The sequence below is a fragment of the Strongylocentrotus purpuratus genome, unplaced genomic scaffold, assembly GCF_000002235.5.
Source record: "Strongylocentrotus purpuratus isolate Spur 01 unplaced genomic scaffold, Spur_5.0 spur5_contig_861, whole genome shotgun sequence".
In the NCBI taxonomy this organism is placed as follows: Eukaryota; Metazoa; Echinodermata; class Echinoidea; order Camarodonta; family Strongylocentrotidae; genus Strongylocentrotus; species Strongylocentrotus purpuratus.
In genome coordinates this window covers 1,749,406-1,775,701 of record NW_022145570.1, presented here as the reverse complement: position 1 = coordinate 1,775,701, position 26,296 = coordinate 1,749,406, and the positions used below count along the sequence as shown (strand labels likewise).

General features: G+C 36.9%; 2 protein-coding genes across 9 annotated transcripts in view; one reads left to right on the top strand and one right to left on the bottom strand.

The window, feature by feature from the left end:
* The window catches only part of LOC577473 (protein HID1), a 33,740-nt gene extending 26,228 nt beyond the window's left edge, over positions 1-7,512 (bottom strand). For 3 of the 8 annotated variants that reach the window (XM_030999020.1, XM_030999041.1, XM_030999046.1), the window contains exons 1-4: positions 7,269-7,511; positions 5,859-6,008; positions 4,787-4,948; positions 3,826-3,852 (exon numbers count right to left, since the gene is read on the bottom strand). In XM_030999020.1, coding sequence (XP_030854880.1) covers positions 3,826-3,852; positions 4,787-4,948; positions 5,859-6,008; positions 7,269-7,334 — 405 coding nt within the window. In that variant the 5' untranslated portion in view covers positions 7,335-7,511. Of the gene's footprint in view, positions 1-3,825; positions 3,853-4,786; positions 4,949-5,858; positions 6,009-7,268 lie in introns of all 8 variants that reach the window. The other 5 variants (XM_030999034.1, XM_030999029.1, XM_030999053.1 and 2 more) reach the window with 3 other exon arrangements.
* Positions 7,513-7,633: 121 nt separating this feature from the next.
* LOC105439318 (cyclin-F) lies at positions 7,634-24,672 on the top strand. The gene is made up of 16 exons (XM_011668172.2): positions 7,634-7,800; positions 9,030-9,241; positions 10,346-10,455; positions 11,566-11,633; positions 11,929-12,110; positions 12,642-12,695; positions 13,221-13,349; positions 13,984-14,061; positions 14,549-14,700; positions 15,480-15,644; positions 16,684-16,807; positions 17,635-17,815; positions 18,348-18,435; positions 19,578-19,844; positions 20,438-20,589; positions 20,970-24,672. The coding sequence occupies exons 1-16, from the start codon at positions 7,794-7,796 to the stop codon at positions 21,449-21,451; spliced, it is 2,451 nt and encodes an 816-aa protein (XP_011666474.1). The 5' UTR covers positions 7,634-7,793; the 3' UTR covers positions 21,452-24,672.
* The last annotated feature ends 1,624 nt before the right edge of the window (positions 24,673-26,296 follow it).

Sequence of the window (26,296 nt, the reverse complement as noted above, 5' to 3'; positions counted from 1 at the left end):
AAAATCTTTTGGAATTATTTTGGTTTATATTTATAGCACAGTACAATATCTACATGTACAAATTCATGATTACATGTACATGTATATATGAGGAACGTTTTGTTCTATTTTACTCTAATTTCTTTGTTTCATTTTATGTCTTTACAGTACGGCGAGCCTCCGAAAAGATCATGTACCTCTCATACACTTCTTGAGTGTGCTTAATAGGAGAAAAATTAATATCGGGTTTGGAATGTTGACAACTTGACACTGTAATTATGTACTACAAGACTTGTTAGTATGGCAAACATATGAACACTCGGGCCCAAATTCACAAAGGAGGTTTGTCGACAAACCAAGGTTTATGTGCGTTATACGACGCGTTTTTACAAACCTTGGTTTGTAAACAACAAAAGAAGGTTTGTCGAAACAAATGGAAGTTTGTCGACAAACCTCTTTTGTGAATTTGGGCCAATTTGTTCGGCTCTAAACATTGTACACATTGGGGAGTGGGGGGGGGCGGAGAGGAAGTTCTCTAGATCTATTCAAGATACACTGCAAGATAAGCAATAATAAATTTCTACCACTAGTGCACTGCAGTACATCAGACTTTTATATATTACACAATTTTGTTTTCTTCTCTAAGCTGTAAGACAAATTAATATAGTAATTACAAGTAAACAATAGAAGAAAAAATAGGGCACCAGTGATAAAAGTGTAATTCAAAAGGATAAAAAAAGAAGAAAATAGCATTTTAATTTACTCAATTTGTGATATTCTATGAGTCACAAGAACTCCATGAAAATATGTTCAGGACAAATATTTTTCAATTTCACGAGACGGTTAAATAGTGCTGTAGCCCATGACCTCATCAGGGTGGTTCACATTTTTACAATATACCATTTTAGAATATTGTCAACCTGTTGCCTAATTTTTCAAAATAAAATATTCACAATGTATAAAGCTCCAAATCATTTTATAACTCCAGTAGTACTGCGGGGCTCGACAGTAACAGCTGCCTGGGACACATGGGCACCCACAGTTGAAGTCCAGACCCCAATTTTTTTTAAATGTGTTCATATAATAGGGCTCATGCACACAGACTGTAATGTATGATTTGGACCTCCTTCAAATCAAAAGTTTGCATAGAGCTCTGTGTACTGTACCATTTGGGGAACTCCTTGAACTCTAATATCTAAGCAATCAAGTCAATATGTTTGATGACCTCCTTGACCTTTACCGAGGCAAAGGTCAATTAATAATATCCCACTATCTGCAAGGACTGCATCTTTCAAAAAAAGACCATGGCAGTAGTGTGAAAGCTCACTTCACCTTTTTAAAACTTTCCTTTTTAAGTCCTGACACTTAATTGAGACATACAGTGTTATAGACCTCCAAATCGGTATTCTGAATGCTGACTTTAATAGTGCTTAATGAAATCCTGCGAATAACATGAGGAATGCAAGAAAAAAAAGCTGTGTATTTAAAAACTAAGGAGATCTTTAATGTTATTTTAGTTACTTCAGTGCTAACAGCGTTTTCAGAATATCCAAACTCTTCTTTCCACTACTGCGCACACATCACATTTGTGCAACATGGCATACGCGCAACGCACCTCCTGCCAACTAGAAATGGGGACTTACATGTGAGCTTTCAGAATACTGATTTCCTAATTGAGCACTATGCCTCCACATGTCAACAAAGTGCATGAGATTAGAAATAGTGCAAAAAGTATCAAATGATTGTGACCAAATGCAGATTCTGTAAACTGGAGAAAAAAACAAACACTCTGAGTTAGAAGTCATACCAGGGAACATGTCCCTAGAAATCAAACAAAGTAAAATGTTGTTAATCTTTGGACTGCAAACTGAGTTGAGACGTAAAACTCTCTAATTGTAGGTGTACAAACCAGCCTCAGGAAATTATCTTTTGGTAAATGTAGATCAACATCGCATACCAGCTGGGATAACTACAACAACGCAGTAAAAATGGGGGAAAATAAAAATGCATTTACAAGTTACACCAGTTTTCGGTATTTTCTATCCCTACTACTTACTTCATAGTGGGAAAGATTACAAGTATGAAATAAATAATAAAACTAATAAAATATATCTCCAACTTTAGTCCCTATTGTAGAGTGTCCCATCAAACGAGAAACAACTTTCTTATTCTGTGAAAAACACAACTCTCTACTTAAAGCAATTATTTGTCCTTCATGTACAACCTGTACAATGTATATATTTGTTTGCAAAAAAAAATCCTACAGTGAATGGGAAAAAGAACAAACTCAGGTGCAAGGTGCAAGGCACATCAGTCGTGAAGATTCATAAATATGCACACATGTACACACAGCTGATTGCAAAAACGGCCATGTGAATGAAATTTGTAGAACTTCATTTTATGACTGCAAGTTTAATAGAAATGCTACAAGCTGATATATAGTTCTGGTACAAGAAATAATGACTACAACACAAAACGAACAGTACCGGTAACCATGACGTTGCTACGGCAATGTACCAAGTGCAACAGATTTTTGTGCAGTGGTGGACATCTTTGCAAATTAATAGCCTCTACATTCTTCTTCTTCTTCTTCTTCCGTTTTGAGTATGGACCTCTTTACAGAGTATTATCGTACTATACTGGGGGTGTGTGCATTGTTGTACAAATGTACTAGAAAACAACATTGCATTAAAGGAACATTGTATAGAGATATGAATTTTGAAGAGGTCAACTGACACTCAAGATAAGCCCTGCCCAGTTATATGATTTTCATATGATAGGATTTTCAGACTAGAGCAGGATGCCGATTTTTCACTGCATTTTTGTTCGAAAAGATGCTCAAAGAAGTGATTGGCTATGTAACGTTTTGCTGTACAGCATTCAGACTGAGGGAAAATTCATCATTTAATATGATTGTCGTACAGACATTTTTTTGAATTAGTTGACTGTTTGATTATTTGATATTAAATTTCGAGAGGTGCAAGCCTGCAAGGGCAATACTATTGCATGAACTTCTCATCTATCAACAATAACAGGAAAAGAGGGCGATATTTATAGGCCAAAAAAAAGTGGAGGAGAATGAAGACTTCTCTTTGAGGAAAATGCATAGTTCAGCACAGAAAAAAATTTAAGGCCAAAAAATGTCATACTCTAATTTACAAATTGTATACAAATGTTCAACAATGTTGTAAAACAAATGGCTAACATTAAATTAGGGCTATATCTATGTGCAAACTAAATGGCAAAGCAGACTAGAAGTATCTTTTTTCATTCATTAGCATTTATCTAGAAAAATTGGAAGCTAGTCTTCTTACTTCATTGCTAGCGATGCATTTCGACAACTAAAACAGTGCTACTTACTGCGCTAACACAACAGTGACTACAGGATACTAGTGTAAAGGAACATCTTGATGGCTTATAATATCAAGTTTACTATTTTTCTTTTATTATTCCATTGCAGTAAAAACCTACTTGATTTTTTAGATGACAACTAACATGAAATCCATGTCGTGTACATGTAAGAAGGCCTCCAAGAATGAATATTTTGGTTAGAAGACTCTTCGTCATTTGCAAACTCCCAGAAAAGTAGAAGAACCAGAGACCAAATGATATTCTTTTGTGGCCAATAGGTCAAGAGGATGTTGCCACTTTGAGATGTGACGAAAGTCATCATACAATGTAATGATCTAAAAGCGTATAAAATCCGGATTTTCAGTTCCTACATGTACAGATGCAAGTGTTGTGAGCAAAATCAGATGACTAGGGGCGAAGCGGGGCTAGTGCAGACAAAATTATTTGAAGCAACTCTACAAGTTAGTGGAGGAAAAAAAAACACAGCAAACTTACAAAATCATCCAACCCTTCCATGTTTGCCTAGTTATGAGAAGGAAAAGCAACCATGAAGGAAAAATGAAACAGGAAAAAGATCAATGAATCCATATTCTCCATACACCATGCTTTACAGAGGAGTAAAAACCATGTTTAAAGAAGGAAAGAGAAAAGTGACACCTCAGTTAAAAAAATAATTACAAATTCTCAAATGAAATGGCAAGTTCCAATAGATTGCTTTAAAACACAAGAAACATGGGTGCAGCATATTTTGTGAAATATATTGAGAAAGATCATATAGACCATCAGATAAGTTATGATTGATTTCCAACATGCTTTTGATTTGAGCTATTGTACTGAGACAGAATTTGCATTTGATATCTTTAAGAAGGGTGAAATTAAAAAGAAGGCCTGCAGGAAAGAGATTCCAAATCATGAATATTTTTTAGTATCAAGAACCAGTGCAAATACAAAGAATGCATTTACAAACAGCTTTTTTTTTTTTTTTGGGGGGGGGGGGGGGGGGGTAAGTTTTTATAAGAGATTAAAGGACAATTCGGAGAATGAGGATGGTACAATAATAAACAGATATGAACGATTAGGGCTTTTATACACTGTACATGTATGTCCCTCTTTATTTCTTAATGAGAGGTTTTAGGACTGCAACAGCTAAATTATTACAACAACAACAAAAAATCATGTATTTCCCTTTCATACTGTTACTATCAAGTGAAACCGATTTCTATGAGCATGAGCAATGAAATCTGTCAGTCAGCTATATTGAAGGAAATTATGCACAATTTTTCGTTGCATATCTTGTTTACCTTGAAGGAATATACTTTTGTTTTAGAATGCAACAGTCTAAGTATACATGTATCTGAAGAAGATGTTTGCTAGGAAGTCATTCAGGATGCCAAACATTTTTCATGGATGCTGTAGTACCCCCTCGCAAGCTGAACATCTTATATAAGCTACTCACCGATTGGCCGGGTAACGTAGACCAGAAGAATCCTCTCCAATCAGGATCCTCAAAGATGTAAGGGAGTATACGGGTGAGGAGGCGGGCTGCATTGAGCACCACCTGTTGGTCTCTAGGGGCGGAGCATCCCGACTCAGCAGCGGATACCAGCTTCTCAACAGCCTTCAAGAAACAATAAGGAGGGGTGGATTATAATAATACATTAGTGGTGATGGTTAATGTTGGTGGTTATTTTACCCGACTGCTAAGAAAGCATAAATGCTTGTTACTAAGCAACCAGAGGACCGATGGCTTTAGGTCCACTCCGAGGGACCTGGTAATGAGGATTAATGCCAAGTACCAAAGGGCACTAGCGCATCGACTTGATTTTGAACCTGCTCTACCAACTGAGCAATTGTGCCTGCTCTATAATTCAATCAATTTTGTTTACCCAGAAAAGCCTCATCGGCTTCAATGCCATTCTTCCTGAGGGCCCTGCAATGATCATTACCCCAGCAGCTGCCAGGTACACATTTACACCTGGGTGAAGAGTGGTAAATGCAGATTAATGTCTTGCCAACAGACGTGAGTGCTGGGATGGGATTCAAATCCTCAACCCTTAAATTGAGAGTTGAGTGAATGAACCACGACAACTTTATTTAGTATCAGTTTGCTGTATATGTGATGGATCAAAAAGAAGTCATACAAGCTAAGGAATGGAGAACTGGGAGACTGAATTAATTAACTAGTGCTAAAGCCAGAGTACATGTGCTTTGTTTGCTTTTAAAACGGAAAACTGCAAGTGAATTCATACATCTAAATTAACCCCAACCTATTGGAGTATTATGATGGAAGGAGGTTGCACTCTATATATAGAGAAACTAAAAATGCTCCAATAAATACCTAAGTGCAGACACAAGATGTTTTATATAACTTGTTATCGATAGCAAAGGATAAAAAATTATATGACAAATTAGCTCTCAGCCATTCAGTTGCCAATAGTATCTTATAACAGTTATTGTAACTTGTTAGTGATAACAAATTTGATGAAACAGGGCCCCATTCAGAAATTGGACTATACATGTTCATGTACCTTGTAGCAGAGAGTTGCTAGATTGGATGGTGATTCTTCTCTGAGCGCTCTGATCTCGGCGGCCGGGATGAGTGCAAAGACATCGGTCACACTGGTAACGCTGTCGGCCCAAAACTGGTCCCAGAATGCATCATCACCTGCTTCTACAGGCTGTGATATATAGGAGCCGAGCAGAAAGAAACAAAATCAGAAGGAAAAAAAATGAAATTAAAAAAATTTGAGATCACTTTCTTACCAGTCAAGTTATGATAAATCCGAGGGGAAAAGAAGACGAAGAAGTAAAAGAAGATGATGCCGAAGAAGACGATGACAAGGAAGAAGAAGAAGCATCTACACACATGTACATGTACCATGAGCTACGTTTAGAAATCTTTTGATTTGGGGATGTCTAAAATATAACAGCAAATACTTCCTATGTTTTTAAAAAAGGTTAATTTCCAGAAAATTTCAAAATGACAAAAAAGTGCTAATATCAATAAAATTTCTGGCATTCTGCTCCCCTCCCCATCTCCTCTCATTATTTCATTGACCGGTATTTATTCAAATTAGGAAATGAAACTCAATTCATGTCAGTGTAAAAGACTCATTAAGAATCATGACAAACATGATTAACCAAGACATAAAATGAAGTTGATTCTTTCAAAAGAAAATGCAAAAGTTAATAATTGATATTTTGAATAACAGCACTTGGTAACCTTAAAGTTTGACAGAGAAAAATACTGATAAAGTCCTAAATTATTCATTTATAAAAAACAAACAAACTTGGTTGCTGATTTCCATCTTCCTCATACATAGATTAGTATACTCTAGAGGAGTAGAACCTCTACTGCAATGCAGGACAGTGACTTTTTGTTTTAAATATTGTTTATCGTGCTTCCATCAAAAAAATTCTTCTTCTTCCAAGGAAAGTGCTGCCTCAATCAAGGCCTTGAAGGATTTCGCACTTTGTGTGCACGTCGACAGTGGTCGAGGAGCAAAAAATTACATTTTATAGATAATACAAAAACAAGCTCATACGTTAGGACAAATAATGACAGAACAGAAACAATATAACATGAAATACCTGAAACTCTCCCCCTCCCCTAACTTCCTAAGATTAAATTTATTTTTTTAAAAAACCTCCCCCACTCCAGCTCTCCCCAAACTGCCAAAGAACCCTTCTTACATTTTTGTTCTGTTCCTACATGTAGTAGTAATACAGTTTATTTATTTCTCATTAAACACATCCAATCCATAATGATGGACAGTGACGTGACACTCTACTACCACGTACCACTACCACTACCACCAGTGCCACTGTACCACTACCAGCTGTACATCGACCTCGATTATTAACAACTCAATACATATCATGCATGCATATTGGAGAACGTGTATGATGTTGACGTAGAAACTAGAATTAGAAATCACCTGTGTTTTCGTTGTCAGCTGTACAACTGCTTTCCTAAAATTCAGCTTCGAGTCTGAACTTCCCATCTCGAATGTAGAATGCTGATGACCGTCCTGCTCGTCACAATTTCATCAATTCCTTCTTTAAGCTTTAGATATGAAAATTATGTTAGCTTGAACATTAATTTACGTGGATTTGGATCGTAGCAGAAATCAACGTAGCACGAAAACATACACGATGACGTCAGGAAGTAGTAAATGTGAAAGGTCATGTATTTCCGTTGACCTCAAGGGTGGGCGGGTACTTCTAATGGAAGCGCAATTCTTTTGGCCAATCACGGCCGCCGAGGCTCATAACGGACGTAAACACAAACGGCTGGCATGTGTATTCATTGAAAGCAGACGCGCTAAACTTGAATGAATGAATGATGCACTATACTATTCACAGCTAACTGAAGGCGGCCGCCACCAACGATATGTGTAAATATTTTTCAAAATTATAGCTCTTTTTCTACTTCTGAGTGCAGCTAATCGTCTTCTCAAAAGATGAGGGGTAAGATACATATCTTTCAACCATAGTTTGAATAATGAGCAGTGAGATGTCTTTTAATTTCAGGTTATAAGGGCTTTGGTAAGTAAGTCCATTCTTCGAGTTTGAAAGCCGCTCATGCAGTCGTTGGTGGGAAGGCACGCCGACACTCCTGGCTGTGTGTTGAGCCGTTGGCCTTTAAACCGTTGGGAGCTGGAGCGCGAGCGACTGGCTTTTCACTACTTCCCCCGACAACTTCGACTTTAATACAAAAAAAAATTCTTTTTGTGCATCTGTCAAATGAAGATATCTCCCCAAACAGTAATCCTTAAATGTATTTGTATCAATTAATATTTTCAAATGATAAGTCACCATTTATTTTGAGAGTGAGATTCTGATCACAAAGACGAAGTGATCGACAAGTGTTTGATTTGCCATTTCCCCATTTGAAATTTGATCAGCAGATCAAGTTATTTTTAAAATGACTCCTTTGCATTTGACTTTGTTGAGGTTTAAATCAATCTACTACGAGATCTAGATGTAAGAATTAACACGTATCATCAACTAAAGTAAATCTAACTAGATTGTAACTTGGTCATCTTGATTTTTTTTTTTTGGGGGGGGGGGGAATTAATCAATTTTGTTATGAGATTACATAAATTTTACAATTTGAATATCCTCCCCTTACAACTGCACAGAGACGTATGCAGGATTACAGACACACTAAATGTTTTATGCCATTTCATTTGTCCATGATTTTGAATTTTTCTTTGCTAAAAACTTTCAAGAATTTGAAAATTATGCCAAACAAAATGCACAGATTGACATGAAATGTGGTAGGTGTATGATGTACTCAACACTAACAGTATTTTCAACAAAATCTGAAAACAAAAATCAAATTATTTTATCATGGGTACTTTCTGAGAAGATCAAAACACCTCCAGACACTCTTTTTAAAAGTTGGGATGAAAACTTTTTTTTTTTTTAAACTTCTTTCGTTTTTTGCAAGGTCTCATAATTTCATTTTAATTGTATTGAACAGTTCTTGTTGTTGAATGTTGATATTGGTTTGAATAAAGATAAAAGCATAAATGATACAAGCATACAAAGTGTTCTTATAATTGATGCCTTTAGGCTTAATGAATGAATAAGATGAATAATAAGAGACTAGGAGATCCTGAAAATTATAACCAGGGTCTATCTAGGCCATGTACAGGTAGTTGTAAAGATTATCATTTTTTTATGATTCGTAGATACTTGTAGCCGAACCTTGCCTGCAAGGTCATCATCTGAGATGACCAAACAGTCACCGACGTCGTTGTCGTCGAGGGCAACAAGTCTCCACGTACGGGTTCTGAGGAGCAATAGTAAGCTGCCAAAAACCATGCTCACTGACCTCCCAGACGAACTTCTCATCTATCTACTGAAATTCCTTCCTATGTGTGATCTCCAGAATATGTATAGAGTAAGTAAACATCTACATGTACATGTACATGTAGAAGGGGAAATAGAATTCTTTCTTTATCAGTAAATTTCTATCACATTGCAATTTTTTTTATTTTTTTATTTTTTTTTATAATACAACCTTTCAGATCAATTTAGATTACAGATGAGATAGTTAGATACACATGTACAACAGTACAAGGCTATTATTACACCTCAACTCTTTACATACCACACATAATCTCCCTGTTGGCTGTGGCAGATAATTTATAATGGGAAAGATGGGAAAGTCTTCAAGATTATTTAACTGTTTCTAGTGCGAGATTAATCTATACCTGGTTGTCATGGAGCTGAACTAGACAGAAAATTGGTAATTTTGCAAAGCGACTAAGCGAGTGTGTTGCATGAAGCAATCTTTTTGTAAATTGGAGCCTATTGTTTTGAGCACATAAGGCAGAGAAAGGCACAAAGAGCAACCAAAGTGTTAAAGTCGTACCCCATGCACATTCATGACCCGTTTTTCAGGTGGTTTGAGTCCCGTCATGCATGGAGGCAGTCAGGCAGAACTACAGAATGTTCCTGTTGACTGTAAGGTAGGGGGTAGGTTTTCTCATCGTATAAACTTCTGAAAGCGAGACCTCAGATGAACAGTCCATGCATTTCAGAGATCACGCTTCAAGCATATGATTTTCATTACATTTTATTACTTACATTTGATGTAGATCTTCTATTAGTTATTATGCTTGATGGATGAATTTGAATTATGTTATGTTATTTTACTGTTACTTCTTAAATCTATTTATATGTAACACCAGTGGATGTGGAGAACCTCATGACAGAATGGAAATTCTTTTAGGTAATCCTCAGGCGTCCGCTGGTGGCATTTTCACTGTCTTGTAACTCTTAATGTTATATGCTCTGTGTTGTCATTTCTATTTTGTTTATACATGTACCTGATATTCAAATAAATTTCAAAAAATTAAATTATGAACAAGAAATTTCATGTACCAAAAAAATTATGTGTGGTTCATGAAACAAGCTCAATCAATAGTACATGAAAATGGCAAAGTACACAGTATAGTGCTAACCTCACCATTTACGTTGTTCTTCTCTATTCAAAACACAGATAAGCAAACAATTCAAATGGCTGCTTGACTCTACCCCAAGGATATGGGCCAATGCCAGCGTAGTAGGAAGGTGGCCCTCCAACTCAACTGAAATGGAATGCTTCAACAGGTAGGTACCTCTACAAATAAAGGATGCCATACAGTGGTACTAACGGTGGAAATCATTTGAACCATGATCATGAAGAAACTTTTCCATCTGGTAATTAAAGTCAAATGACTTCTGTGATGACTATAATTTTAATCTCCAAATGATGCATCTAACCACAAATCAGTTAATCAATGAGTACATAAAAAAAAAACATGTGTATGCATGAGGGTAAAAAAAACCACTTGACAAACCTTTCCAACATGTACAGTAGGGCTGTGCACAACAGTGTAATGAGGTACCCGAGTACACTCCCAGGCTCACAAGCGAATACTCGAATATTCGGATGCCATGTTTTTTTATAATTTTTTTGAATTTTTTTGAATTTCGCCGAAAACACATGCAATTTTACTTTGAGTTGCAGTTGAAGGCGCCGATTTAATAAGAATAATAACAGTAAACAATGCTGTTTTAAAAACCAAAGATGGCAGAATAATCCATTTTCCTCCAAGTCCAAAGAGAATCTGGACATTTGGTCCCAGTTTCTGAAAGGTGAGTTTGACAGTGCTTGAGTTGGGAAACATTTTTACCGACGGTACCATGCCAGCGGCTGCCGCTCTCCCTGGCACGGGTAAGCGTGGGCCTGGACATTTTTTATTTTTTAAAAAATTTTTATTTTAATTTTTTTTTTTTTTGCGGCCGAATATTCAGGTACGAGAAATCGTACCCGAGTAGTTGTCAACCGTGCAGGTACTCGAGCAGTCGACTACCCGTCGCAGCCTTAATGTACAGCTAGGTTACTGATTTTATTAAATACACCTGCCAGTAGCCAAAATTTGGCATACCAAAAGACATTTAATATTGTACTAGCTATACATATACATTATCAGGACAGACATGCAGCATATTCCTGCATGTTTTATTGGAATGTACTAATGCAATTAAAGAAGGATGGCTTTGGGTAATTTAATTGATTTTGAATGAAATAGTTGTAAATCGTATGAAACCATCATTGTTTCCAAGTGATGGTTTAGATACGTCACTCTTGATTTAGACTATATTCCTAAATTTTGATTATACTTTAAAGAAGTTTATTGATTTTTTTTCTTTGTGTTCATTATATGTTTTCTACAGGGTTGCTGAATTAGGAAACCTGGAAGCATTGATTAAACTTGGTGTAGCATATTTGTATAGTGAAGGAGGTGAGAAATAAAAGAAACTTGTATAATGGTTTTGTAATTATATCAAGGAATGTACATGTACAGCCTCTTCAAGACTTAATTAATATATCTTGAATGTCAATTTGGTAACCATGATTTCAAGTTCAGTCTCTCATAAGTATTGATCCCTATCTTCTCCATATCCATTCAAGCAACAACCAATAGAAATGTTTCAGTCATTGGTCTAATTATATAGTCTTCTTGTTTGTGATATTCATGTATAGTTTTCTTGAAATTCCTCTGCTTTATGTTTTTCAATATCTAATCTCATTTTCAGTGGAGTCTTCCTTGTGTAAGGACGGGAGCAGAGCCGCCAAGTACTTTTCCAGCGCGGAGAAATTAGCTCCTTGTAGTAGTCCCTTCACATGGCTTCTCATCCGTCCCCCCTGGAGCAACTGTGGAACATGCTGCAAAGCTAGGGTCTTCCAAGGCATGAAAGACATTTCTAACGAATCAAAGGTAGGATTTGGTCTTAAAGACGCATGTACCGGTACAGTAGAATGCTTGCACAAAGTATTTGACACCATTCAGATTTTTACCCAATAACAGGTGTTGTCGGTCACCAAGATTAGCCTTCAGTTGTTTGACCAACAGGTCTTTTGTAATGCCTTGCATTTTCCGTTCATTCCAAAATATGGTAACGTCATTATCTTACTTTTTTCCTCACCTGAAGACTCTTGAGAGAGACGAGGGGTATTTCTTGATAGGCCTACCGGTTGACTGTGTGCAGACTTGTACACATATTAATGGTATTTCCACCAAGTCTGGTGACAGCGAACTATGGCCTTCTGCACATAGAATATGAAGACCATCTCTTTAAATATTCAAATCTTTAGTGGGTAGAACAAAAAAATATCACTGGTGGATGGAAAGGTTTATATTTCTTTTGCCAGTTTGCAGAATCATGGGAGAGAGAAATGTAGAAGTACATAAGGTTAGCTGTTTCCCTGTTATTTTGTAACCGGAAATTATAATTTTTCTTATTTACAGGAAGCTGACCGATCAGTACTATTCTGCCTTGCCAAGCTGCATTCATTCATTGAGGTAGGTAATTCTTTCTGCCTCCCATGCATATATTCTCATGCTTTCATTGTGATATAATGATTGAATACATATTGGTTTGCTACTCTGGCCCCACTCTTACAAAGGCTTTGTGAGCAATCCAAATTAGCAGCTCAAGTTAAGTGTTATTAGTTGCATCTCCTAACAAAAGAAAAAGAAGAAGAAAACAGGACTTGCAAGGTCGAGGTTGATTCAGATCAATTGCTATGTTTTATATGACTTGTTATAATGTCTAAATAACTTTTCAAACAATAATGCCCATCCAAGGTTATATGATGGTCAGGTCAAAGGTCGTACAGATCAATTGACATAGGGTTTTTGTTCTGAATTTAGGCAGAGGTGTACTGCATTGCATTTGTCTTGTTTACTCTGAGTTAAAAACCTAAACTTAAAGAGTTTCTTCTTTTACTGGAGGTCTCGTACCCCTACCCCCTTTTTCCCCCTCACCTTTGTGCTTTCATGGTTAATATAAATAATGTTATCTATATCTACAAATCTCTATCACAGGATATGGATCCAAGTATGAAGAAGAAAAATGGTCACCAGTCTGAATCGAGGCAGTGGCTGAAGAAAGCAGCTGATGCCGGTAGCGTGGCAGCCAGCTACGAGTATTGGAAGAACAGTCTCAATGACAGTGTAAGTAATAGGCCATCTTCATCATCATCATATGAGGCCACTCGCTCTTTTTCATCATAACCTTTAATAGGCACACCCTCTATCTCAAGATTCAAGCTACACGTAACTACATTTAGATTAGTGGAGGGGAGGGGAGGGGGGCATTGGCCATTGTTTGGTTAGGGCAAATTCCAGCTTACAATATGCAAGCAACAAATATAAACAAATGACATACGACATATCTTGTAATGCTTTCTCCGCCATGCAGATCTTAACATTAGTCGGTTACAGTTACTTTCCAACGTTTGCCCTTTTCCTACATGTAATCCTAACTCTAAACCTAACCTAAATCCCAATCTCAACCAGAGTCCTAATTCTCTACATTCAGCAAAATGTAGACTGGATTAAATGTAGGAGCAGTTGAAGATTACCACACAAACTATTCCATAATTATGTTGTATGTCTGCCTTGGGTTTTGAAAGATAAAGAGAACAGAATGTACTCTCAAAGTGAGCAAAAAAAATGAAGCTTTATCATGACAATACTAGTAAATCATTTGTGTTGTCAGCAGATGGGTAAGAACTCTATTGAATAATGACACTAAATTTCTCTATATTTGACTTATTTTGTTCTCTCCCTATCTCCGTCTTTATAGACTAATGACCATGCAACTAATCTGAACATTCTACGTCAACTCAGGGAATTCGCATCTCAGGGCTGTTTGGAAGCAAAAGTGAGTAGTGCATTATTCATCTACATACTGTATAAGGTGAATTTGATGGTATAGAAACCACAGCATTGCTTGCATGTAATCTTCAATTAATATTGACAAGACTGTTTAAAAAAATCTGAATGATACATGCAGAGGAATAATGAGATGTTATAGAATGAAGGGGAAAGAAGATTCTAATAATCAGCCATGTTTTTCAGAAATTAATTTCTGTGATGCAGACAGGCAGAAAAATCTTCAGTTGCAGGAACCTAAACGGCAGTTATTGATCATCAAAGTAGTGAAGAAAAAAAAAATCAGATATAAAGTAATTTAAAGAGTAAAATCTCCTGTCATTATGATGATGACATTGTTTTTGTTTTTTTTCGGTACCTGATTTTGAATTGTTCATTCATTGCTTAAATCTATCTTTGAAGTAATCCATATATTCCAATTATTTCATACTTTATCTTCATTCTATGATTGTCTGTCTGTCTGTCTCCCCAAACAGTTGCGTTTGTATTCAGAGTATGCCAAAGGCAAGCTGGGAGGTGTGTCTCAGTCCCACGCCAGGGAAGCAATGAGGGGCTTCGTGAAGGAGTCTCAACCAACCAAAGTCCACACGTTACTCAGGTCCAAGAACGGACTCAACAGTGCAATGAGGTAAAGAGAGCAGGATACTTGACAACAAATTAGCAGAAATTAAGAGAGTTTCATGTGTCATAAAGCATTAGTTAGATGGGTCTGTTATACAATCTTATGGTACTTATTTTTTTGTGGGAGTAAGACGTGATTCAGGTTCCAGAATGGACTCAATAGTGCAATGAGGTAAAGGGGGGAGGATACTCGAATTTTTTATAGAAGAAATGAGTTTCATGTATCATCAAGCCATTTTGTAGCCGAGTCTGTCTTACAATTTCATGATAATTGTATTTCGGAGTGATGCCACTAGCCATAGTCATAAGTAGGGCATCTGTAATAGCGTATGGCATCACATTTGTTGTGTTTTGTCAAGTTTGTTGACTAAACACTTGAAGACTTGGCTCTGAGTGATTTGATTGTACTGTATGATGAATTTCAAGAGACTGACATATATTTAGCTAGTGATGAAAATTCCTTGTGTTATTTCTATGGATCCCTGCAGTCAAGGCTATAGGCATTTGACAGGCTTCTGTTATGGTACCCTTTTTAACTTCAGTATCCACATGTGCAAGTTTTGTGTGTAATTATTGGAAGCAAGACTTGAATCGTCAGGTGGCAGGAAAGGGAACTTCTTTTTTAATCTAAACGGTATAATGAAAATGAGGAAGATATTGTTACAACTTACAGATCTATAAATCATCCTGGCATATTTTTCTTGTCTTTCAGCAAAGTTTGGTCTCCATAACCACAGTCATCACGTTTAATATGCGAATTTTCTCTCTTGAATCTGTTCTTTGCAGATACATCTTAGTCGACTGGCTAGTAGAAGTCGGCAGCATGAAAGACTACTCGTGTTTGACCATCCACAGTGCTGTCCAGCTGGTTGACCGTTACCTCATGGCCAGGAATATCTCCCGGTCAACGCTGCAGCTGGTGGGCATCACATGCATGGTCATCTGCTCAAGGTAATGCATGGGTGGATTGTTTTCAGACAAAGTGGAGGTGTCTTTGGTATAAAAAATAATACACCGCAGTGAGGGCATTAGTAAGAATTACCCACACAAGATACCTTTGGAACAGTCTAACACGCCGGAGGCGATATCCAAGGGTGTTTGGACTGTTTCGGAGGTACCAAGTGTGGGTAATTTTACTAATGCCCGAACAAAATGATGTGTATTATTTGTTCTATAAGATTATGGTCATTAGCATTTGATAATGACCAGTCATCAAAATTATGTGTTAGGAAAAATAAAAGTCTGGTCACATGTACGCTCTCAACCTATCATTTGATTAGGATCCAAGTCATCATCTTATAAAAAAAATAGTGGTTCATTCACTTGACTCTCAATCCAAGGTTTGAGGGTTCAAATCCCAGCCAGCACCATAGTCCTTTGGCAAGATAGGGTGGATAGCGCTACATATTTGGCCGGGGTAATAACTAATAAAGTGGAGCAACCACAACGTCATGGCTGATAGAGATGTACGATATAAGAAGCCCCCATTATAATGTAAGCATATTCAGTTTAGACTAGCACTTGTTCTTTTAAATTTGGCTTGAATTGTAATGTTTAATCACTTTAATGTACATCAACATGTCGGTATTCTATCCAAGTAATGGCTTTTTCAAATGACTGCATACTTTTAGTGCTGTTGTAGAACCATATTTTCATTTGTATCTTAATTGAAAAGAGAGAGAAATATAAACAGTGTTCAACTTCATGGAAATGTAATAGAGTCAAACCTGTCTATAACGACTGCCCAAGGGAAACACAAATAATGGCCTTTGTAGACAGGTGGTCTTTGTAGACAGGTTCCTTTAGTACATGTTTCAATGAGAAAGCATTTTCAAGGGAAACAGCAAATGTGGCCTTTGTAGACAGGTGGTCACTAAAGCAGGTTTGACTGTACAAGGTGAACTGTTTGACGTTAAGCTTGCAATAATTTGATAGGACAGGTTGAATGTAAATCTCATTAACCTGTACCTCTCTTTCACCTTCCTCACAGATTACTAGAAGATGACATCATTACAATCCGTGAGGCCGCGTGGCTCACAGACGGTACCTACAAGTACGAGGATGTGGTTCGCATGCTCGGAGATGTGGTAGCAACACTCAAGGGCAATCTCAGGGTAAGGAGTTGTTTGCAATCCATTAAAGGGAGTGTAGCTTGTCAAATACTGGTTAACGCGATCTACGTCTTGTTTTCGACAACTGCACGTAAACGAATGGGCTTGATTAATGGTAGTCAGCAACTTAATCTCTACATGGTCAGTGTTTGCGAAATTGACCGAAGTTCTCCTCGAGCTTTGGTTTCACTTATGTCGCACGCATGTGATTGCTGCAGTCGCATCGTCTGTAGTCGTATTATACTTGATTGGCCCAAGTCAGGCCACGGGTTCGACATGTAATCTCGTCATGCTACATCCCCTTTAATATTAATTTGAACATTCACTTTACTTCATCTTTTAATACTTTCAAAGTACATGTACATGTAGTATGGTAGGTTAAAAAGAGCATGGAAGTGAACAGAATTTGTTGAATGTCAAATACATACAGGTAGACAGAATTGAACACAAAATCAGAAAGAAATGGAATCCTGGAAAAATTCTTGTCATCCCGTTAAATGCATGTTTCTATGGGATGGTGGTGAACTTTTACTTCAGACTGTTGTGTGAAATATTGAAAAAGAGCAAAAGAGAGGAAGAAAGGAAGGAAGGAATGAGAGAAAACAAGAGAGTGTGAGAGAGAGAGAGGGGGGCCGGGGGGGGGGGGGGGAGTAAAATGTCAATACATACATACAAACAAATTGTTTCAGATTTTATATATTTAAGATTAGTAGATATGAGGGCATTTCGAACTGAAACTTTAGCAAGAAAAGATAACAATTCCCCACCCCCCGCAAGGATATGTACCGGTAATTGACTATTCTAATCTGTTTCTTTTGACCAACCAACAGGAGCTGACGATCTTAGACTACCTCCATCTCTTCTGCCAAGTGGTTTCAGCGGACAGTAAGATGGAATACCTGGCCTTGTACATCAGTGAGCTCTCTCTACTCCATGCTGACTTTGGCCAATACTCCAGGGCTCTAATCGCTGCCTGCTCTCTCTTCCTTGCACGGCTCGTTCTCGGTGCAGGTAATTTAATTTGGATTGGAATTATTATTATTACAGTGAAACCTGTCTATAAAGACCACCCGAGGGAGACAAGAAAAAAAAAAGGTCTTTATGTACCAGTTCCTTTAGTACATGTTTCAATGAGAAACCATTTTCAAGGGAAACAAAAAATGTGGTCTGTGTAGACAGATGGTCTTTCTATACAGTTGTTCACTAAAGCAAATTTGACTACCGGTATTGTTATTATTTGTTTTTAAATATTTGTTTTAACTAAAGCATTGGGATATTGTTGGTACTTTAAGTCTAAATGATGAATGCTCAATGCTCATACCTGGCTTCATATTCCTGTATCTTGTAACACAAAGCTTAGTGACCCGTAAGTTCATGTAATTTAGGATCTTTGTTGAGTGCAGTTGCTATTTATTTACAAGTTTTAACAAAAAATGTAGCTTACCTGTTTGTATCTGAACAAGCCATTAAAGTTCAGTCCCGTTTGTTTGTCACCTTTCCAAAGAATGTAAATTATTATATTTTATTTCTCCTCTCTTTGCAGACTTTCCATGGCCCACTCCACTAGTTGAACATACCGGCTTTGAAATCTGTGATCTAGTACAGTGCACATTGCACCTTCATAACAAGTGGTAAGTCTCATTTTATTTGTTGTGGTAGACGGTACTTTTGAATTTAAAAAATGCAGTGATCCAATATTTTCCTGAGACAATAGCATTCAGGCCTGATAAAAACCCAATTTAAATCAGTTTCCTGATTTTTTAATATTTTTTCTTCTTCTTCCCGATCTAAAAAAAAATTAATTAAAAAATCCTCTTTTTTTTTTTTTTTTTTTTTTACCAGATTTTCCCGATCCCCCCTTATTTTATCGTGATTTTCCTGATTCCCCCTTATTTTCTCTATTCTTCCCTATTTTGCCTTATTTTTTTCCCAATTTTCTTACTCGAAAGGGGGGAATGTTATTAGATGCCATTTTTTCCCCCCGAATCCTCCTCTTTTTTTTTTTTACTCAAGGGAGGCGTGGTTGAGGGGAAAACAAAAAACCTTTTTTTTTTAGTGCTCACTATCACCCCTGGCATTGAATTTTATTATACATGTACACTATACATCAACACAACAGTAGACTACTTGACGCACCTGAGGGCGTTGCATAGAATACGGCCCACATGGCTACCCCAGTCCAAATTGTGTTCTGTGCACAGTGTTTCATGTTTTTCTTTGATTTTTGTAACTGTTAGTCTATAGAATGCTGGGCTGGGTAAACCTTTTTAGGTTAATTTGATACATTCTAGTTGTACACAGATTATCTCTTTAGGTGATTAAATGTGCACTTTAAAGCCCATCTGCACTAGTTTGGCCAGGGGGGATTAGACCTCTCTGCAAGGTCACTGACAGATGGTTATCTCATCAAATCAGCTCTCAATTAACATAAGAAAAGAGGATCATGGGGGACCAATGGTCACGATAAGGCTTTGTTTGTTATATAGAGGGCGCAAGTAGCTATAAGTAGTGCAGTGGGCCTTTAAAGTTCATTTTGAATGATCTGTTTGGAGTATTCGTTTGTGTCACGTCTATTATTGCTGTGTAAATATCTTTCTAAATGTACTATGGAATTTTATTTGAACTGTTCTGCGTAAACGTTATGCTTTTTGATGTAAATATGTTCATGATTATTCAAGGCCACATGGAAGACCACTACTTATTGGTGAATGTACTATCCTGACAAAAGATTAGAAATAGATAAATAAATAAACAAACCTGCTTTACCAACCAGTTTCCTGGATGACCCCGTCAAAGACCACCGTGACGTGACCTTGGCAGCAGTCAAGCAGCGCTTCTCAGAGGACCTCTTTCTAAGGGTCGGTGAGCTGGACATCATGGTTCACCCGACGCTCAGAACCATGCTCTGCGTGGAGGAGGACGAGGAGGTGGTCGATGAGGAGCCGGCAGACGTGAGCAGGGACAACTCGATGCCTTCCAGCAAGGATGGCATGGATGCTTTCCTCCTCATGTCGCCGTCTAGAAAGTCAAGAGGACAAATGTAAGAACAAAGAACTTCATCTGGAAAATGTTTTGTCAAGCCTTGTATGGCAATCCAACCTTTGTAATAAGTTCATTTTTATGAAAGCAGAAAAATAAGGGGAACAGACTAGTTAAAAGTTTGAAATAAATCAGACCAGTAAAAGAGTCATGTATGTTTAAAATATGAGATCACTAAGTCTACCAAATTTCAAATTGGCAAGTTGGTCAGTGTCTTCTAGCTAGTCAAAATATTTTATGGATAGCATATATATTAGTTCCTCTAAAAAGAAAACAACCCTTTGAGTGATACATTTTGAAAAATTGACTTTATAGTCATTTTGTGTCTTGAAACAAATGGGAAGGTTGTTCGGCACTACGTCTGTTTGACATTACCGATTCGGCCAATTAGATGTTATATATCTGCTTTCTTTTATAGCAGTATGCTACTAAGTTAAGATTTCCTTTAAAATGTGATGTGTCATCATGACAAAATGTTGTTTAATGTTTGCAATATGATCTTCAGGTTTGTCGTACTCAAGTCGTATTTAACGATTGTAACAATAACAATTAATTCCGTAATCAAGTTTTCCCAATGGTTTTTTTCATTTGCAGGAAGCCTAATGTAGCAGAGTATTTGCATGATGACCGCAGCGACCGTGTTTCCACGCCGACCCACGAGTTTCCAGAGGACGAGGACCCATGGCTAGGTGTAGATGTCGTTCCCTTTGATATCAGTGATTCAGATATCAATCCGCAGATAACTGGTAAGCTTTGTGACTGTCGTGGTAGCCTTGTGATCCTGAGCTTGTCAAACTAGATTGCCTAATAATTTAAGTTTTTATATGGTTTTGTTCATAATTTGTAGTGTGCAACATTTCTGCGTTATCAAACTTAAGGTACTTAGAAAAAGTATAGGTCTGAGACCACTTTTTTGTTGGGGTTAAAAATACCCAAACAATAAAAAGGATTGTTTGTTTGAGGGGTTGATGGGACTTCTTTCTTTTTCTCTCCTTGTTGTTGTTGTTCTCCTCCTTCTCATTCGTTACCTCCCTCTTTTCCTTCTACTATACTGTAAATATAAAGTGCATTCAATATTTTTGAAAGAGCTAACTTCATTTGCTTTCTTGTTCTTATGCTCATTCAGACAAACCACGCGAGGAAGCTCAACCAAAAAATGACAGCAGGGACCACGTTGCCACCAGGTCCTCTGCCTCATGGGTCATACTAGACGAGAGCCAGTCTGTGTCTGTGAGAACCAGAACATCACATCCATCATCAACATCATCCAAAGGCCTCTCGTTGACGTCTGGAGACATACCCAGCACCAGTAACTGCTTCCTACCTCTATCTACCGCCCTCTCATCGTCGTCATCATCGCTCAAGTCAAAGAGTCAGGTGACATACACCATCAGCGCCAGCGGGAGGCTATGTCAGCAGAAGGTCAAGGCCAGGAGGGTCGGGGGAAGCCCCGTGAGCAGCAGAAGTAGGAGCGTTCCCCAAACTAGCAGCCTGAAAACCACGCCTTCCAAAACGGTGAGGTACCAGTTCAGGCAGAGGACGCCCGTTCAGTCCGTGAAGCGCAAGAGCATGGAAGATTCGAGCGATGAAGGGGCAGCGGGACATTGAGTCAAAATGGGTCCAATGCCAAACTAACCATGTAATAATCATCTTGAGGTATTGCGGATATTGTGATTGTCTTAACCCGTCGACTACTGCATTATCCCATAGACTTGTATGTCATACAGGAATGCCCCGGTTCTGGCAATCGATTGGTTATGTCCCATTGATTTAGGGCAGGGGGCAAGAGTGTTCCATGGTACTTGGTGCTAGTAACATTTACACTTGTGAACACAAACTTTTGATCAAACTTGATCGTATTAACAGGTAAGATGATGAAGGAATGGTTTTACTATTAGGCAGAAATTACTTGGGATTGGATAAGTGGTGTTGAATGAAAATAATCTTAGATTCATGGTCAGTATTATGGTTCAAGTACTTTTTCTTAGCAGCAGAGAGATTACATGCTTGGGAGTATGAATCTTGTTCCCAAGATGGTTATATTTCAAATCTTTTTTTTTAGCATGACAGTATGTGACCTCTTGAATTAATGAAATCTTTCACCTTGATGCATCTGACTCAGCTCTCGTTTTCTGCTGCTACTCTATATACCTCCTGGCATTATTGGTGTTTTGTTTTATGTGGGTAGATCTAGTACGCTTTCATTGGATATGCTGCACTATATATATCTGCTGAAAGCTAGAATGGTGTAAGGCCCGTTCAGATTTGACGCGGCTTACCTGCAGTGTTTGTTAAAATGATGTTGTAAAGCATGTGTATTTCACGTTTCTGTACATGAATCTTCTAACACAGAGCTAAGTGAATAGGCGCAGGAGCTTTATTGCACTTGGTTGCCGTTCATTTACACTTACATAAACCGTGGCGGTTTACTGTGTCATATCTGAAAGAGCCTTAAAGGGGAAGTCCATCCTGATATTTAGTTGCTTTCAATAGAGAGAGAAAAATGAGAGGAACAGAGCAAATGGGAGGGGAGCTCGTAAGATACGTCACAGAGTAGCCAATTTGTGTTTGATCGATCGTGAGTTCAAAATTTGTTACTTTTTTATTCAGATAATTGCTCAAACCTTCTCTGACCTGTTCCTCTCATTTTCTTCTTCTATTAAAACCAATTTAATATGAGGGTAGACCTCCCCTTTAAGAGTGTTAAATCTGTGTAAATGATATAATTCAAAACTCTTCCAGTTCTCTCTTAATCCTGTCACTTCAATGATAAAATTTGCATTGTGTCATTTGGTATCAAATTTGTATTTTGCTGCTATAACACAATTTTTTGATATACATGTATTGTATTCCTTTCAAGGAAATTCATCATTTAATTATATTGTTCTCAAATGTTTCGTACCATGACGTGCTGTCAGAGATGCTGAAGATTTATCAATGCTACCTGAATGTATGATTTTCATTTTGATAGATTAATTTTTTATTTTTATACTCTCCTCTTTCATCCTATGTGCAGGTGTATCAATGTATGCTCTTTCATTTGATGAGTTTTTATTTTTTACAGTCTCAGGAATGTTTGGCTTTGCACAAAGAGAGCTTTCATATCATTTTGCATTCGTTATGGAGAGAATTGGAACGTTCTGTTCTAAACAATTGACACTGAAAGTTCATGACAGAGTTGAAAGTTCTTAGCAAAGGTCATCAACAATTTCTAGCTCATTTTTACTTGTAAAGAATCAAAGTTACATTGTGTGTATACAAAACTAACCCACCACACGATATTTCTTGAAAAAGAAAAGAAAATTACAATTATTGCATTTGAGCCTTTCCATTTGGCAAATGTACAACGCTCATCTCATGTCCTATTATGTTGTTTTGTATACTTTGGGTAAGTTTATTTTGTATACAGTGATTACATATTTTCATGTGTGTGCGCATCTATGTTCCACCAATCATTCAGTACCGAACATTGCACTATCCATCATTAATCTTTGTGTATAAGATCAGAAATATAATATTTTGTAAAGTTTTGAGAAGAAGATTTTTCTGTTAAATGAGGAAAAAGAAGAGATTTTATTAGCATTCCATATCAATTTTACATTCCAGATGTTGGGTGCTTAATCAATCCGTATTAATGGTGCTTTGTGTGTGTGGCGGACTACGACTTTGAAGTACAAATCATTGGGCTTAGTGACTTTCGATTCGCACAATCATTATACATTGAATTATGAACAGACGCAAATGTCAAATGATGTGTATGTATTGTACTAAATACTTGTACATCTTTTGATATTTGCTTAAGAAATTTATTTGATATCTATCTAGTTGGCACAAATTAGGAATTGACTGAATGACCCTTGATTTTGATAGAGTAAAATCAGTCTAGAGAGTACAACAGAAATCAACATGAACTTCCAATGTTTACTTGAATAATAATTATGATTAATAAATGGACATTAATGTACTGGAGTTGTTCAATTTGTTCAGTTCAGTATTGGAATTAATTTAATTCAAAGACATTGTATACAGTTTATAATTGCAAGCATATTCTTCATAAATGTTTTTTATGTGTATTCTCTTTATATTAATGTATTTGAATAAGAATTGGGATGTAAATTATTGAAATATAAACGTATACAAATTCATGATGCAAAAATTAGCATTGTGTTATTTTCACATGAAATACTGATTCCTCAAGATTTGTCTTCCCTTTTAAATGTATTTCAGTTCAGTAACAAAAGAATTATGATATGCTCAATATATGTTTCTACTTGTAATATTACGAAAACAAATATTCAATCAGCTGTGAATATGTTTATTTTCTATGTAAATATTGCTTTATGCAATCACTATGTGCCTTAAAAAGTTCAAAGAAATTGAAAATTTAGAGAGAATTTATTTTTTCTTCATCTTTATTTCGTATTTCTTTTCTTCTTTTGTTTTTGTAAAGAAAAGGAAATATCTTTTCAAAAAGTGTCAACATTTCTTTATCATTTTGATTCAGACCAGGCAAAATCTGCTGAAATTGTAAATAAGCATTTTACTTTTCTCTTTTTGCTTTTAAGTTTGTAACTTGTACGATCACTTGGAAAGTACTAGAGAAAATGGTACTACATGTCTTTGTTACTTTTTTTAAATTTGCTATGACTTTTGTACAAGTTATTATATTATGTACCTATGCAAACTCGGCCATGTGATGGCCTTTCATTATTATCTTCCAGCATTAGTTTATGTTTTATGTATATTCAGTACATGTGCCTTTTTTTCTAAAGATGAAATTAAAAAGGCGCACTTTTCTTCATTATACCGAAAAGCGAATCAATTCTGTATATTTTCTATGAATATTGTGACCTTTTTTCATAACTAAAGTCTAAAAGTGGATGCAACAAGAATACATGAGTTTATAAGCTAGATTGATGGAAATAGAGAGAGAGAGAGAGAGAGAGAGAGAGAGAGAGAGATAAGGTCTTCTACCATCTCTAGTTTGATGGATAGTACACGTAAATGTTGTGAATTACATATATGATGATGATGATGATGACCGAATAAGTTCGATAACGAATGTTGATTGTTTATGATGGTGATGATACTGATGATGACGATTTGACAGACAATTTTAGACCGAAGTGAAGAACAGTCGATCATCTTCTACCGTGAGGTAAAATTTCGTTTGTTAATTAACACGACGATGTGATGCTGCGTTCATAATTTACATATTCGACCTAAAAATCAGTCTATTTGTTCTGGGATATGTAAATGTTTATAAATACACATACATGTAGTATACTATGCCAGATTTTGCGTCAACAGCCCAAACATCATAGGCACTGGCAGAACAGAAGCCTCCGGAAGAAAAAAATCCGCTATTTGGAAAGCCTACTTTTCACTTCTAGACAATCTCAATCTAGACATAATTTGCTCATTAGGTACAAGCCCCATAGGCTTCCTTCGCTGACAATTAGTTAAGTCGTAATTTTCTGACGACAGGCCCATTATGGCGCCATTATGAAACTGCGAGGAGGCTGTTATTTAGCAAGCAATTATCATTATGATAATCTATTTCAGATCTTAAGGCAAAACATACACAAATGAACATCATTAATAGCGGTTTAACCTACGTCACCAATCTGACATAAAAGCAAAGTTTGGAGTTCGTCAATGTGAAAACAATCGCCCACACAAACTGAAATCATGACCGAACTGCCCTAAGAGTGGTTGCGAGGCAATTAATGGGGCTTATAATTATGCAAAAAGAGAGAAGATTGAAATGTGAAAACAGTGTTGGATCATAATTATGTTGATCAGCGTTTGCTGCCTTTTTCTGGTACTAACGGCGAGTCAAAGAAGGAAGAGAAAGAAGACGAAGAAGAAGAAGAGGAAGAAGAAGAAAAAGAAGAAGAAGAAGAGAAGAGGACTCGAGAAGAAGAAGAAGAAGAAGAAGAAGAAGAAGAAGGAGAAGAAGAAGGAGAAGAAGAAGAAAATGAAGAGGGAAAAGAAGAAGAAGATGGGGAAGGAGAAGAAGAAGAAGGAAATAATGTTCAAAAGAAGAAGTAGAAGAACACTAAATGTGAAGAAGAAGAAGAAAAGACGACGACCAAGAAGAAGAGGAACGTTAATTTACTACTATTGCAAATTCCTACGTGTTTACTTGAGAAGACTTTGAATTTCTGCATGCTAATTCATGGGAATTTAATTCAGAGTTGCTGATAATTATCATAGAGAAAGAAAAAACGAAACAAAGAAGAATATGATAGCAAAGACAAAATTAGGGGCAACAACATATTGTGTCAGTTAATGGTACAATAACACCCGCTGACGAAAAGAACGATCGTGGGAAACGTTTACAGGGCAGCGTCGCCGGGAGGGATGGTGACATTGGCCAAAATAATAACTGGATCATCTTTGTTATCTTATTCTTAGGTTTGTTTTCCCAACCCTCCGCTGTCCCTCAGT